Raw genomic sequence first — 16,076 nt, forward strand, 5'->3', positions numbered from 1 at the left:
TTTCAAAAGTAAGCTGATTACCTTTGAGGGACTGGAGAGAATTACTTCCTCCATTTATTGTATTGCACAATTGCCTACATAAGTCTCCACTGAAATGTTGTCTTTTGCCCAGTAAATGTTACCATGGAGGTGTTCTGTATGTAATAACTTTATGTGCAGATAGTAACAGTATTGCTATATTGAGCATTCAAAAATGACTCAGGTCGCAAAAAATTATGACATTAAAATACATTTTGAGGGTTTTATATGTGCCTGCTGACTTTTGAGCCTCTAGGGTTCATTTTTTCAGGGTTATCTCTGCAACAATAAGGGCTAGTAACTTTATTTCAATGAAAGCTGATGGAATCACAAGATTCCAGGTACTGGAGCTTTAAGAAAAATACCCAGCATCTTAAGACTTGTGACAATATCAGGAAAGTTGTGGTAATCTCACAAGATATTACTAACACTATAGATGTCTTATTAGGAAATGGGAGGGGGAGATCTTCACTTTCTTCTGAATCATCAGATATTGGCCAATGTCAGAGGCCAAGATAACAGAACATATGTACCAGTGGCCTGATCCAGTATGGAAAAACTTATCTTCCTAAAACATGTTCCAATTTCCTTTGATCTTGCTGGAGCTCAGAGTAGAATCTTGGTCTTGGACATGATTGTAAAGTGTCAGTGCTTTAAACTACTCCAAGTTATACATGGAATATGATGCTTAGAACTTAGCCTATATTGGACCAATGTACTTTCTGCATATTGTTGTCCTAAAATCAAACCAGCCAGTGGTGAGGAGCTGCCAGGTGCAGAAAGACTTTGGCAGGAAACCTTGATACCAAGATGATTAAAGATCCCTGGGAGAATTGCCAAGAGCAGAGTTCTGAGTGTTTTATATTTCAAAGCTTTGATGTACCTGAAGGGTAGGCCATGTTGGAAGCGGATGCTGATTGTTGATAACTTGAAGGAAAACTGGAATAGTGTTACTGTGGGCCATAAGGAGGTGTTGCAGAGGCTGACTTTGGCACAATGCATTGTACTTGTGGTTTGTTTGTTTTGTTTAAGCAGGATGTAAACCTAATTATATGAGTGATTTCAAAATTCAAGAAATTGAGCTAACTCATTACTATATTCTCCCTTCAAATACTGTAGCAACTGGTGCTGCCAGCAACAAAAATTTCCAGACTTTAAATGGGGGTTATAAGAAAACATAATTTGTTAGTCACAGCATCTATTTAAAGTGAAACAGATTTGTATTTCTCCTTTGGATCATGCACCGATCTGGACCCCCAGTGAGCCAAAGACTCCCTAGGTTATCTAGCAGAACAGGGTGAGAACATTTAGCGCTGATCAAATATAAGCAGCCCTTCTTTCCTTCAAACAAGCCACGTGCACAGCCATTGTGCTTCCATTGTTGGCAATCTAAAAAAATTGTCAAGTTTGATTCCACAGCTATACTTTTTTGAGTGTCAGATAGTGACTTACTCTGACAGGCCTTTTTTCCCTGAGTAAATCTATCCATAACTCTGTTTAGCAGTACTAGGTATTAAACTCACATAGGGAAAAAAGATTGCAATGAGAGAATGCAAAATTGTAGTAGTGAGGAGAGTAGAAAGAATGGAATATAGGATTGAAAGAGTCCTCGTAGAATCACTGTGGCCACCTGTATTCTGGTCTGGAAACCATTTTTCTTAGGTAATCAGGGAATCAATGTATTGAAGTGATACATGAAGAAATTAAACTGTGACTAAGGGCTTTCAGAACCCTTTGAGAACTCAAAGCAGTGGTAACTGAACTGTTTCTCTCCCGGCAGTTTCAAGAATAAATCAATGGAGGCACAGCTTCTCCGTCTGATAAATGATTGATACAAACAAGAGTGCTTTCACCTGAAAGGTCTCAAGCAGGCGTGTGTACACACACATGCGCACACACGTACGTACGTACATGCACGCTCTGTAGCACTACGTTCAGAGCATTCCAAACATTTATATTTACCCAAAAATGTCTGAAATGGTTTTGAGGAATCAACTGCCAGGATTCTGGGGGCCCTCCTTCCATCTAGCTGCTGAAGAACTTAAGTGTCAGATCCTTGCCCTCCCAAAAAGCTTCCTTGTATAGCTCCAAACCACACTTTGTAACTAAACTTATAATAAATTTTCTCCAGACAAAGCACATGACTCATAATAGCCCCTAATAGGCTAACAATTTTCCTAGCAACAGACAATTCATTATTTTCCTTATCAGCAAAGCATTTCTACTCATAACAATAACATGTATATATCAGAGGCACCCAAAACTAGCATCAGATGTCCAAATATTCCTTCAATTTTAGACTAGCGGAATTGCAAACATGCAGCTGCACATCTTGCTGCTCAGGGCCTAAGATAATTATTTCTAGCTATGCAGTGTTTGGTTTTCAGCTAGTCATGGCTGAACACACAAGATGGCTGACTGCAATATTGCCAAATTCTGGGTTACAAAACAATGTGAAAACATTTAATGGTGCTAGATGTCTTGAAATATTAATATATGTTTACAATTACTTGGTAAACTGCAGAGAAATGGCAATCTGAGAACCTGTATTACTTGGCTCAGACAGATTACAGCATGAAAAGGTCGACAACTTTCAAGGATAAACTCCCTTCAAAATACCCAAGTCTGAATCTGTGCTTTTGAGTCATATTTCTATCTATTGGCTGTTATTATTTAATGTCTAATAGACAAGCATTTTATCTCTTTGTGTGAGACGAGTGGGTGTAGGCTAACCCAGGAAGATAATAAATAAATTAATGGAGATATCCCATGTCCTAGAACTGGAAGTGACCTTGAAAGGTCATTGAGTCCAGCCCCCTGCCTTCACTAGCAGGACCAAGTACTGATTTTGCCCCAGATCCCCAAGTGGCCCCCTCAAGGATTGAACTCACAACCCTGGGTTTAGCAGGCCAATGCTCAAACCACTGAGCTATCCGTTCCCCCCTGACATAATGGCAGCATGAACTCTGAGTTGTCGGGTGTGTTTGGTTACTTTACCAAGAGATCATTTTAAACTCTATGCAATTATGCAGAGCACAGTCTAGGATGTACAATATCAGAGAACTGAATAATCTTTGAAAACTCGTGGTGATCGGGGGAGGTCCCAAATGATTGGGAAAGGCAAATATAGTGCCCATCTTTAAAAAAGGGAAGAAGTAGAATCCAGGGAACTACAGACTGGTCAGCTTCACCTCAGTTCCTCGAAAAATCATGGAGCGGGTCCTCAAGGAATCCATTTTGAAGCACTTGGAGGAGAGGAGGGTGATCAGGAACAGTCAACATGGATTCACCAAGGGCGAGTCATGCTTGACCAACCTGATTGCCTTCTATGATGAGATAACTGGCTCTGTGGATATGGGGAAAGCAGTGGATGTGATATACCTTGACTTTAGCAAAGCTTTTGATACGGTCTCCCACAGTAATCTTGCCAGTAAGTTAAATATGTATGGATTGGATGAATGGACTATGAGGTGGATAGAAATCTGGCTAGATCGTCATGCTCAATGGATAGTAATCAATGGCTCAAAGTCTAGTTGGCAGTCGGTATTAAGCGAAGTGTCCCAGGAGGTGGTCCTGGGGCCGGGTTTGTTCAACATCTTCATTAATGATCTGGATGATGTGATGGATTGCACCCTCAGCAACTTTGTGGATGACACTAAGCTGGGGGGAGAGTAGATACACTGGAGGGTAGGGATAGGGTCCAGAGTGACCTAGACAAATTGGATGATTGGGGCAAAAGAAATCTGATGAGGTTCAGAAAGGACAAGTGCAGAGTCCTGCACTTAGGACAGAAGAATCCCATGCACTGCTACAGGCAGGGGACCGACTGGCTAAACAGCAGTTCTGCAGAAAAGGACCTGGGGATTACAGTGGACTAGAAGCTGGATATTAGTCAACAGTGTGCCCTTGTTACCAAGAAGGCTTATGGCATATTGGGCTGCATTAGTAAGAGCATTGCTAGCAGATTGAGGGAAGTGATTATTCCTCTTTATTTGGCACTGGTGAGGTCACATCTGGAATATTGCATCAGGTTTTGTGATCCTCCCCCCCCCCCCCACTACAGAAAGGATTTGGACAAACTGGAGAGTCCAGCAGTGGTCAACAAAAATGATTAGGGGGCTGGTGCACATGACTTATGAGGAGAGGCTGAAGGGATAGGGCTTATTTAGTCTGCAGAAGAGAAGAGTGAGGGGGGATTTGATAGCAGCCTTCAACTACCTGAAGGGGGGTTCCGAAGAGAATGGAGCTCGGCTGCTCTCAGTGGTGGCAGATGACAGAACAAGGAGTAATGGTTTCAAGTTGCAGTGAGGGAGGTCTAGGTTGGATATTAGGAAAAACTATTTCACTAGGAGGGTGGTGAAGCACTGGAATGGGTTATCTAGGGAGATGATGGAATCTCCATCCTTAGAGGTTTTTAAAGCCTGGCTTGACAAAGCCCTGGCTGGGATGATTTAGTTGGGGTTGGTCCTGCTTTGAGTAGCGGGTTGAACTAGATGACCTCCTGAGGTCTCTTCCAACCCTAATCTTCTATGATTTTATGAATCTTAATTCCACAATATTTTCCACCAGGGTTTGTAACATCTCTGTACTTATTTCTGCATAGAAATTCCTCATTGTGGATCCTCAACCTGTAATGGGCTCTGCTCTTTCTAATGAGATTTTATTACCTGGAAGATTGTTTTTGTAGTTTTTAGTCATTGCTTTTTCAATTAATCTGCATGTAGTGACTCTCAGTTCATGACTGTAATCCTCTATAAACTCAAAATTAGGGGAAAGTTACTAGTAATTTTTAGTATTTAGCCAAAAACTCCTGGTATAATCTGAGTTTACTTTTTCTGTTTGCATCATATTTCCAACCAATCCTCAATGCACCTGCATTCTGAAACATAATCATGAAATAGTCTATACGTATACTGTGGCACAAAACCCACTAATTTTCTACATTCTGTTCTTGTTTGGAAGGTGATGTGACTTTATTTTCTTCAAGTGCGCAATACTGCCGCTAACTGCTGTATGTTGGTTTTCAGAAGATAGCAATTCATGTTTCAGTTCCATTTGTCTTTTGCTATATTTAAGACTGTTACTTGTACTATCTATTACAACAATCAGAATCTTTCTTCTGCGGACTGCCCAGAGCTACAAAAGGATCTCTCAAAACTGGGTGACTGGGCAACAAAATGGCAGATGAAATTCAATGTTGATAAATGCAAAATAATACAAATTGGAAAACATCCCAACTATACATATAAAATGATGGGTTTCAGAGTAGCAGCCATGTTAGTCTGTATCCGCAAAAAGAACAGGAGTACTTGTGGCACCTTAGAGACTAACACATTTATTAGAGCATAAGCTTTGGTGGACTACATCCGAAGAAGTGGGCTGTAGTCCATGAAAGCTTATGCTCTAATAAATTTGTTAGTCTCTAAGGTGCCACAAGTACTCCTGTTCTTTTTATAAAATGATGGTGTCTAGAGTGGCTGTTACCACCCAAGAAAGAGATCTTGGAGTCAGTGTATAGTTCTCTGAAAACATCCACTCAATGTGCAGCAGTAGTCAAAAAAGCAAACAGAATGTTGGGAATCATTAAGAAAGGGATAGATAATAAGACAGAAAATATTATATTGCCTCTATATAAATCTGTGGTACGCCCACATCTTAAATACTGCATCCAGATGTGGGCACCCCATCTCAAAAAAGATATATCGGAATTGGAAAAGGTTCAGAAAAGAGCAACAAAAATTATTAGGGGTATGGAGGAGAGATTAATAAGACTGGGACTTTTCAGTTTGGAGAAGAGAAGACTAAGGGGGGATATGATAGAGGTCTGGCATGGAGAAAGTAAATAAGGAAGTGTTATTTACTCCTTCTTATAACTCAAGAACTAGGGGTCACCAAATGAAATTAATAGGCAGAAGGTCCAAAACAAAAAAGTGTTTTTTCACACAACACTGTCAACCTGTGGAACTCCTTGCCAGATGATGTTGTGAAGGCCAAGACTATAACAGGGTTCAAAAAAGAACTAGATTAGTTCCTGGAGGATAGGTCCATCAATAGCTATTAGCCAGGATGGACAGGGATGGTGTGCCTAACCCAGGGGTCGCAACCTTTGCGGGAAGCCACGGCCAGCACATCCCTGTGGCCCACACCACTTCCCGCAGCTCCCACTGGCTGGGAATGGCTAACTGCGGATGCTGGAAGCTGCAGGGGGTCGTGCCTGCGGATGGTCAAGGTAAACAAAATGTCTCGTGGCCCTAGGGTGACCAGATCGCAAGAGTGAAATATCAGGACACATTGGGCGAGCGGGGGGGGGGGGCAGACGATGATGACAGACACAGGTGCACACAGCCATGAGGGGGGGCCCTAGCAAGCTGCGAGAGGGGTTGTACGGCCCTGCTGCAGCCCGCACCACAAGACACAGGGCAAGGACTCATGGCCCCAGCTCCAGCCCCCAGTAGAAGCCATGGGGCCAGGGGCACAGGGCTCCGGCTCCAGCCCCCGCCTGAAGCTGCAGGACAGGGGCGCAGGATCCTGGTTGCAAAGTCAGATCCAGTTGCAGGCCAGGGGAGTGACGGGTCCCGGTTCTAGCCGCAGTCACAGAGGGGAGGCCCCCAGTTCTGCCTTCAGCCCCAGCTTCAGCCACTGACAGCTGAAGCAAACTACATCACAAAGGTCTGGAATCAGAGAGTCTAAATTATAGACTTAATCATAATACATATTTAAACAAACAGATTTATTTGAACACTAAACAAAGAACAGGGGTAAAGGGCCGGGTTTTTTATTCAGTCAATACATCAACTTCCCAATTTGCATCTCTCTCAGATATGCCAGAAATCTAGTACTTTTTGGCTGACTTTGCCATAGCCATAACTTGCTTCTGGGCAATCACAAAGCTGTAGAAGTCCTTGCAACTCATCTGGAAATTCATTTTGACAAGGGTTTCACTCCGCACCAAGTCTATGCTGCTTCGATTCCGGACATCAGTCCATGCACCTTTCATGATTGAAAATGCACACTCAGAGTATGCATTGCTTACGGGTATACTGAGCACGTATGACACCAGCTTTGCCATGTTCGGGAATTCAGTGCTACTGTCCTTGTTTCTCAGCAGTTGAGACCAGAGTTCCCCAACTGAATAGTTTCCAGGCTCCAACTTGGAGTTGATGTCTTTGATGATACAGTACTCATCATAGAGCTGATCAAGATCCACTGTTTTCTGAAGGTTTACAGCTGTCACGGCTGCAGACAGATCCTTGAATTCGAATACCCTATTAACTTTGATGTTCAAGCACTGGGTATTGAACAAGTAGCCAGCTGTTGAAAAATCAAACCATTTCTCCAAATATAGGATCGACACATTGTAAAAGTTCAGGAAGTCTTTCTGGAGACATGCAGCTGTGACAGGCAGCATCTCAGTTAATGCACTTTCAACTTTGGAGCCAAAGAATTTGTCATTTTTCCGTTGCTGAAGTTTAATTCTCAGAGAATTCATTATGGCATACAGTTCACATGCTGTTATACTCTCATTTTCCAAACAGAGCACAGTATCATTGAAGATTTTCAGGACATTCTGGAGGAAAAACAGATGAACCTCAACTTTGCTAGGCCCCTCACCTTGTTCACCATTTTCCCTGTCCGAGAACAGCATCCATAGAAATTTTGGGCACTTCTCACTGCCTAGAGAAACAAAGTAGGACTTAACAGCCTGCCACGTATTTACAAGCCTGTTTACAGCTGGGAAAAGATTCAACCAGCGTGTCGGAACATGGCGCAGTAAAGTGGCATACTCCATATCCACAAAGTCAAACATATCCTTCAGTGCTGCTACTCTCTTAGCAGAACTGCTGAAATGATTGAACATCTTAATCACCAGAGTCTCAATGTCAACTTGTAGGGTATTGCTACCATGTTTCACGGCATTGTGCACAATATGGGCAGGGCAGTTTGCTGGCAAGATATTTTCATTTTGTTTTTTTAAATTCTGGTACACTGAATGTCGCTTTCCATAATTCACATTTGCATTATCAGCACAGTAGGAAGACACTTTGTTTAGGTCTAGTTTGTGTGTCGCAAGTTTTTCAAGTAACGTGTTGCTTATTGCCTCTGCGGTCTTTTCGCTTTGCTCATAGAAGTCTAACAGTTTATTTTGGACCCCATGTTCAGGTGTCCAGTATCTCAGTGATAAGGGGAAAGTTTTCACATTGCCCTTGTTAGATGCGTCTGTGGCAACTGAGAAATAGGGACCATCTGGCTTGCGGAGGTCTTTTAAAAATTCGGTTGAGAGCGGTGACAGCACATTTTTGAGCAATGCCTCCGCTTTAGTCCGGCCACAGCTGATATGCTTTGCAATCATTGAATCTGGATAGAAGGTAGGTGTCAGTTTAAGTTCACAGTCACACGAGCGATAGGAGTGTTGATGGACTACTGTGTGGTAAACTTGAGTTAGCTCAACAGTGATAACCTTGTTATTGAAGGATTCATTTGGCTTGCTGAAAAAATGTGAGACCATGGTATTGCTCTTGTGAGTCTGGGTGTTTTGTCCATGATTTTTTGATTCAGCATGATGCTTAACATCAGACTCACCGCCATGGCAAATGGTAAATTCCTTCCTGCATGTTTTACAAAAGGCTTTTGAATCACACACATAGGATTTCCGAATCCAGGTGTAAGTGGCTTCCCATTCTGTCCTGTATCTGCACTGTCTCTTTTGTTTTTTGGTAGTTGGCTCCTCCCTTGCCGTTGCCATTTCAGGTGGGGTTTTCGGCTGAAGACCGTTAGCCAGATAGCTAGCCACTGAAAAGGACTGCGCAGTCTCTGTGCTTCTTACGTGTTCTTACGTGCCCACTGTAGTTTGTCCTACGGTATGCACTGTGGTTCAGAACTGTACACTACCGTAAATTTGCGTTACACCGGAAAACAACCTGAAAAACCAAAAATGCTAGTAGATAACCAATCACAATCAGGTTTAATGGGACATTCCCAATCAATTAATTTTCTATTTCACTACCAAATGTAAAATTTTACCTGAATATCGGGACAATGGCATCCCGAATGTACATCAAGCAGATGCCTGCTTCAATATACAGTATTATATTTTGTTGCACCTGTTGTGACAAAGTGGGAATGTTCTTAATGTTTTCTCTGAATACTGTGTGGGTGCCTCAGTTTCCCATGCAAGGTGCCAATGGAAGGTGTTGGGGACAAAGAGATCAGATGGCCTCCTTGTCCGGAAGAGACACACAGGCCAGAGGAGGGAGTGTCAGTTTGGAGCTGGCTGGGGAAATGGGGAGAGGCCCAGAACTTGGGTCTGGGCTTTCCACCCCCCCACCCCCCCACAAAGATGGACCTGACTGAGGGGTCCTGTTTTCTGTACCTACAAGCTCTGTTTTAGACCGTGTTCCTGTCGTCTAATAAACCTTCTGTTTTACTGGCTGGCTGAGAGTCACGTCTGACTGCAGAGTTGGAGTGCAGGGACCTCTGGCTGCCCCAGGACCTGCCTGGGCGGACCCGCTGCGGGAAGCGCATGGTGTGGAAGGGGATGCTGAATGCTCCGAGGTCAGACCCAGGAAGGTGTAAGCTTCTTGCCCTGGAGACAGTATGCTCAGAGAGAGGAGGCTCCCCCAGAGTCCTGATTGGCTTTGAAGGAGTGGTTCCAAAGCATCCCAGCATCCTCTTCCACACCATGCGCTTCCTGGAAGTCCGCACAGGCACTGACACTCCCTGCTCTGGCCTTTGTCTCTTTTCCAGGCATTAGGAGGCCACCTGATCTCTTTGTTCTCCAACAACTTCAGTTGGCATCTTGCAGGAGAGCGGCCCAGGCCATCGGTTGCCCGGAGGCAGGGTTTTGGCCATTCTCTGTGCAGCTGGCATCACACTGGCCCTCTAGGGCTTTACAACAATCATACCCCCTTATCCCAACATCTGGATCCTTAAGAACTGCATAGGGGAAACTGAGGCACCCACACAGTATTCAGAGAAAACATTAAGAACATTCCCACTTTGTAACACCTGTATATAACTAGTTATATACTTTAAAGGGTGTAAAATAATCAAGTATTGTGCTAAACACAATGATACTCCAAACGGACCACCAACTTTAAGTTGCATGTTTTTCCCCTCAGATAAGGGCTCTGGGGTGGGCTGGGGTGTGGCCACCCCCCAAATCCTGCCGCCCTAGGCGACCGCCTAGTGGAAGCGCCGGCCCTGCATGTGTGGCCTCCCCTGCTCCTGCCCCTCACCATAGCCTCACTGGGGATGGGGCTGCCCCTTGCCCAGTGTGGGGCAGGAGTGGGGACTGCAGGGTGGTGGCTGTGGTGCGGGGGGGGTGTCACAAAATTCACCCAAGCCCCAGCTGCTCAGGACTAGGAAGCCCCCCTCCCCCATCTCCCCTCTGGTGGGTGGGTGGGTGCTGGGGTGGAGGGGGCTGCCATCACATGTGGCTTCCTTCCTCCCCTGCTGCAGCCTGTTGCCCCTCACTGGGGGTGGGGGGTGGGGATGCTCCTTGCCCAACGTTGAGCAGGAGTGGGGGCTGAGGGGGTGGTGGGTGGATCACAGGGTCAAACACTCACCAAAGCCCCAGCAGCTGCTCAGGTGAGTGAGATCCACTCCAGATGTCCGTCTCCTGGCAAGAAGTCCCCTTGGCGTCTCCTCCAGGTGGTTGCCGGGGGAGGGGAGGGGGGCTGCCAAACACATGTGTGCCTCCTCCCCCATCCCCCCTTCCCTCTCCCCCTCCTGCTGCTCTTGTGTGATAGCCCTTAGGCAGAAGCAGCCGCAGCCAACAGCAAAGCAGAAGCAAGCAAGGGAGAGGCACTGGGCTCTTTTCTTTCAGGCAGGGAAGCTCTGGGGTGGGGGAAAGGACTTGGGGGGTGGCCTACAGGGGCCGGGGCCCGCTCCAGGCAGGGCCAAGGGAGAAACCCAGCTCCAAATAATATTGGTGGAGCACAGCCCCCAGCCTTGAATATTCCTGGTGCTCGGGCACCACGAGCCCATATAACCTGCCGCCCCTGCCCCCAAGCGGGGCAGATTGGCAAGAGCAAGAGAGGTAAGGGCTGGGCTCACCCCGTTTCCTAAAGCCTTGCAGCCCCCAGCTGGGAGGTAGCGGGGGTGTCCCCTAGCCCACCCCGCTCCCTTCTCCGCAGCTGTTCAGAATCGGAGTCACTTCGCCCACTCCCTCCCTGGGAGTCCCCCCTTTGGCCTCCAGGTTTCACACCTGCTTGGCCATTCCTCCACTGGGTAGCCATGCAAAATTTAGGGGAAACTGAGGCACACAGGATTCATTGAAAACTTGAGAACATTTGTCACAACTTGAGCCTCCCTCCCCCCAACCCTGCTGGACAGTCGCCCTCGTTAGCTTATTTCTTTCCTCCCCTATTTTTTATTTTATTTTCACCCCCCCTCCCAATCACTCAATGTCCCCACCCCCCACTGGCACCTTCCTCCACAAGAGAGGAGCTGCTTCCCAGCGGGCTGGGGGGGTGTAGGTACTACTATGCTTAGCCCCCTCTGAAAGAATGTGGCTCCCTGCCCCCATGCTCACCAGGCCAGCGGCCCCCTGCATCAGCAGAGCAGAACAGCGACTCTACAAAAGCCCCCCCAGCACCCCACGCTCTTGCTGCCTCCCGGCAGATCCCCCCCCACACACACACATACAGCCAACTAGCCACAGCAAAAGCAGCCGGAGTAAGTTGATTGCTTACCACGAGGCTGGAGCAGCAGCATGCAGCAAGCAAACATCCAGCAGGCAGAGGCAGGTCCCGCTCTGGCTCCTAGCCTGGAGGGTCGCGTGGCTAGGGGTCGGGTCAAGTCGAGGCAAGCACGGGAACTCAGTCTCTCTGCGTCTACAAGCCACGCCCCCCCAGCATGCAGCCCCAGCCGTGCTGTGGAAAATTCCTCCCTGCTGCCTCACTCTGTGTGCCTGGGGCTGCTGCTGGATTCTTTAGGTTCCTGCCGGCCGGCAGGCGGACACCAGCTGAGAGCTCAGCTGTGCAGCGCTGCCCCAGGGCCGGGGAAGAACACGTGGGTGGCGCCGGCTTGCCGCGGGCCCCGGATATCGGGACAAACTGCCGTCCCGACCAAGGTAAGGTCGGGACGCGGGACAAGTCCCCTAAAATCGGGACTGTCCCGTCAAAATCGGGACGTCTGGTCACCCTACGTGGCCCGCCAGCAGATTACCCTGATGGGCCATGTGCTGAAGGTTTCCGACCCCTGCCCTAGCCTCTGTTTGCCAGAAGCTGAGAATGAGCGACAGGGGATGGATCACTTGATGATTACTTGTTCTGTTCATTCCTTCTGGGGCACCTGGCACTGGCCACTGTCAGAAGACAAAATACTGGACTAGATGGGCTTTTGGTCTGACTCCATGTGGCTGTTCATATGTTCTTTCAGTCACAAAAGGAATATTTCTCTTGGAATTGTTGTTTTTACTATTCTTGATTATTATGTATTATGGTATCACAGCCCTCCCACCTCCACCACCAGAAAAACAAATTTTGGGCCCAGTGTGCTAGGTATTATATGTATATGCAAGAAGAGGACAAATTATAATCTTAGAAGTATTACCACCTTTATATTAAAGTTAGGGAACTGAAGCTAATTGGAGCGTTGCATAACCTTCTACTCATACATAAGGACTTACCAAATTCACAATCCATTTTGGTCAATTTCATGGTCATGGGATTTTAAAAATTGTAAATTTCATGATTTCAATATTTAATTCTGAAATTTCATGCTGTTGTACTGTACGGGTCCTGACCCCAAAAGAGGGTTGTGGAGGTGGGGTCACAACGTTACCATAGGGGGGTTGCAGTATTGTCACCCTTACTTCTGCTGGTGGTGGCAGTGCTGCCTTCACCTGGCTGCTGGCCAGGAGCCAAGTTCTGAAGGCACCGCTGCCAGCAGCAGCCCAGAAGTAAGGATGGTATGGTATGGTATTGCTACCCTTACTTCTGCGCTGCTGCCTTCAGAGCTGGTTCCTCAGCCAGCAGCCGCCACTTTCCGGCTGCCCAGCCTGAAGGCAGCACAGAAGAAAAGATGGCAATACCACAGCACCCCCACAATAACCATGCAACCCCCCCACAATCCTCTTTTGGGTCAGGACCCCCACTTTGAGAAATGCTGGTCTGCCCTGTGACATAGTATAGGGTAAAAGTACACCAAAGACCAGATTTCATGGGAGACCAGATTTCATGGTCCGTAATGCATTTTTCACGGCCGTGAATTTGGTAGGGCCCTGGTCATAAGGCATATACCCTAAAATAAAACCGTCTCCTTGCTAGCATGTTCCCAAATAGGCCGATCTAAATAGGATTACTTCTTTTATCACATTTTCATGGACATATACGTATCATTCGTCTGTGTCCACAGAATGGGGCTGTTGAATTGTGATGTAGACATTCCAGCTTGTGCTGGCACCCAGGCTCTTGGACCCTTCAAGGTAGGAGGGTCCCAGACCTCTGGCTGCAGCGAGCCAAAATGTCTACACTGCAATTAAGCAGCCCCTGAGCCTGAGACAGTCCAGATGCATGTGTCTAATTGCAGTGTAGACATATCCTATTTGGCCACTCTCCTGGGCATTGGTGCTGTCTGGTCACAATCCCATTCATATACACCAGAAATTCCAAGCATGACTTCAGTATGTAAGGGAATATGGATCGTCTTGTAATTAAAACCCAGGGTTGTTTGTCAAGAGATTCTTAGATTCTTTTTCCAACTTTACTACATAGACTTTTTTGGGTAAGTCGCATAGACTCCTAACTCGGCTCCTATTGGAGTCTGAAGGTATTTCTAAACTGCAGACACCCCTGGCTGGTAAGTACCAACTGACTCAGACTAGGGGGCTGTTTAATTGCAGTGTAGGGCTCTGGCTGCAGCCCAAACTATGGCATCCTCCTACCTTGCAGGTCCAAGAGCCCTGGCTCCAGCCTGAGCCCAAACATCTACACTGCAATTAAAAATCCCCTTAGCTCAAGCCCAAGATGGCTGGCATGGGCCAGCTGCAGGTTTTTAATTGCAGTCTGGACATACCTTCAGTCTTTCCGTTCACTTCAATGGGAGTTGAGTCAGGTACTGAATCACTTACGACCTCTGAAATTAAGAGAGCTGATTTTTAATCTCCGGTTATACACCAGGTTTAAAGCAATACTGACTTCAATGATGTTGCTTCTGAATTACCTCACTCTAACTTGTGTCAGCATTAGTTCCAAGATGTGTCAGTGAGATATTTAGATGAGTGTTTTGCAGGCTAGCTTGATTTATTACAGTAACAAATTTAAAAAGTAAGAATTTATTTGAAGTTGAATGTTTTTAATTAAGCTAAAGTATTTGCATTTACAATAATTTATTAAAGCTTGTATTTATCACAGTGGCTAGTGAATGGTAAATAACCCATATGCAAATGAACACTGTAAAATTCAAATGAAAAAATAATCTCATGTATGAGAATGAATTGAGAGAAAAGAGCTTAAAAAATTCTAGAAATAAGATAAGGCCATTTTGCCCATTTGTTTTCCTCACTTCTATTTTCCTAAGACTGCACATAAGCCTTATTCTGTGTACAAAATAACAAAATTAAAAGCTTTTTAATATAAGCAGAAACTTGTAGCTACTGTTAAGAAGATTAAAGAAGATTTTTAAAATTTGTGGGAGACTGTGACAAAGTGCATTTTTGAAAAGCAGGCCAACAAAGTTTTGCATTTGAAATGAAATTCTAAAACTGTTCAACATCATCAATGTATCAGAGGGGTAGCTGTGTTAGTCTGAATCTGTAAAAAGCAACAGAGGGTCCTGTGGCACCTTTGAGACTAACAGAAGTATTGGGAGCATAAGCTTTCGTGGGTAAGAACCTCACTTCATCAAGACCTCTTGCATCTGAAGAAGTGAGGTTCTTACCCACGAAAGCTTATGCTCCCAATACTTCTGTTAGTCTCAAAGGTGCCACAGGACCCTCTGTTGCTTTTTACATCATCAATGTGTTTATCTTCTAGAATGAACTAGGAGTAGTTCTGAATCTACAAACTCTCACTAACATCTCACGTTAAAAATTCCTTCAGCTTTTTCAGCCAAGCCTGTAATAAATCTATAGTTTGTGTTTTGTAGAAACTATTCTTTATTTGACCTTGTTCTTGCTTTCTTATTCTGAAATTGTGAGGTGTTATTTATTGAACAATATTTCTATGCATCTGCTAAGGAGTCCTTTAACCTCAGGTCAGAAAAACAAGCACCCAAATGCAATCTTCTGTCTGCAGCTTTTACAAGATGGAAGAATTTTTACAACACTACCTACCTACTTGCTGTTATTTACAGGATATACTTGTCAAGAAATGCTATTTTGGAGTAAATCTTGAGAACACATACATTATTCAATATTTAACTGTCAGGAATAGCATACCTCTTATTTACCCACTTTGCTAGTGCAAAGGTGTCATTAAAACATGATGATTTTTAAGTGCTAAAGTTCTAGAGGAACGTGAGCAATTCAGTAGACACAATAGATACCTCTAATGCTGTACTAGATACGTTTTAGCCCATACATTATTGTATACTAATACTGCTTTGTACTTGTTAGCTCTTTCATCCAAAGATTTTAAAACACTTCTGCCTATTTTAATAGATGAGGAAGCTATTATTAGGAAAGTCAATATTTCTTAGTCTTTCTCAGAGCTGAGACTCAAACCTGGGTTTCTTGAGTGTCACTGCTGTTCTCTAATCAATGAGTTATGCAACCTTTCTGATATACTGATCACATAGAACTGTTTTTAGCCTCTATGTGATTTTGAAGAGATCTGTGCTAATGCAACTATATTTTTTTCTCATTGTTTATTGATGTTTACCAGTTCAGCTCATGTCTTTACCTATTTATTTTCTTCAGTATCCTCAAAGTAGTGTATTAATTGCTTAAAGTCATATACCCTGAGAGCTGTGATCCTGTTTAATTTCACAAACAAACCCAAGTTAGTCTGGGTTACCTGAGGAAAAGCAAAATTAGGAAGTAAAATGTGCTGAGCATTCAGTAGGTGGAACTCTTTCCTTTGGCTAGGTGTTGAATGCTTCTGGAGATATTGGGG

General features: G+C 45.0%; 2 protein-coding genes across 3 annotated transcripts in view; one reads left to right on the forward strand and one right to left on the reverse strand.

Annotated features, from left to right (window-relative positions):
• Nucleotides 1–16,076, forward strand: part of SGCZ (sarcoglycan zeta) — an 895,864-nt gene that overhangs the window by 510,924 nt on the left and 368,864 nt on the right. The gene's annotated exons all lie outside the window — the stretch shown is intronic.
• On the reverse strand, nt 6,565–11,828 carry LOC135983710 (uncharacterized). 2 transcript variants are annotated; one of them, XM_065596819.1, is made up of 2 exons: nt 11,712–11,828; nt 6,565–8,936 (listed from the first exon to the last, which is right to left on the reverse strand). In XM_065596819.1, exon 2 carries the CDS (start codon nt 8,759–8,761, stop codon nt 6,851–6,853), a length of 1,911 nt encoding a protein of 636 aa, XP_065452891.1. In that variant the 5' UTR covers nt 8,762–8,936; nt 11,712–11,828; the 3' UTR covers nt 6,565–6,850. The 2 variants fall into 2 exon arrangements, with proteins under 2 accessions (XP_065452891.1, XP_065452892.1); XM_065596820.1 differs by lacking the exon at nt 11,712–11,828 and adding an exon at nt 10,584–11,641.

This window comes from Chrysemys picta, chromosome 5 (genome assembly GCF_011386835.1).
Source record: "Chrysemys picta bellii isolate R12L10 chromosome 5, ASM1138683v2, whole genome shotgun sequence".
Taxonomy (NCBI): Eukaryota; Metazoa; Chordata; order Testudines; family Emydidae; genus Chrysemys; species Chrysemys picta.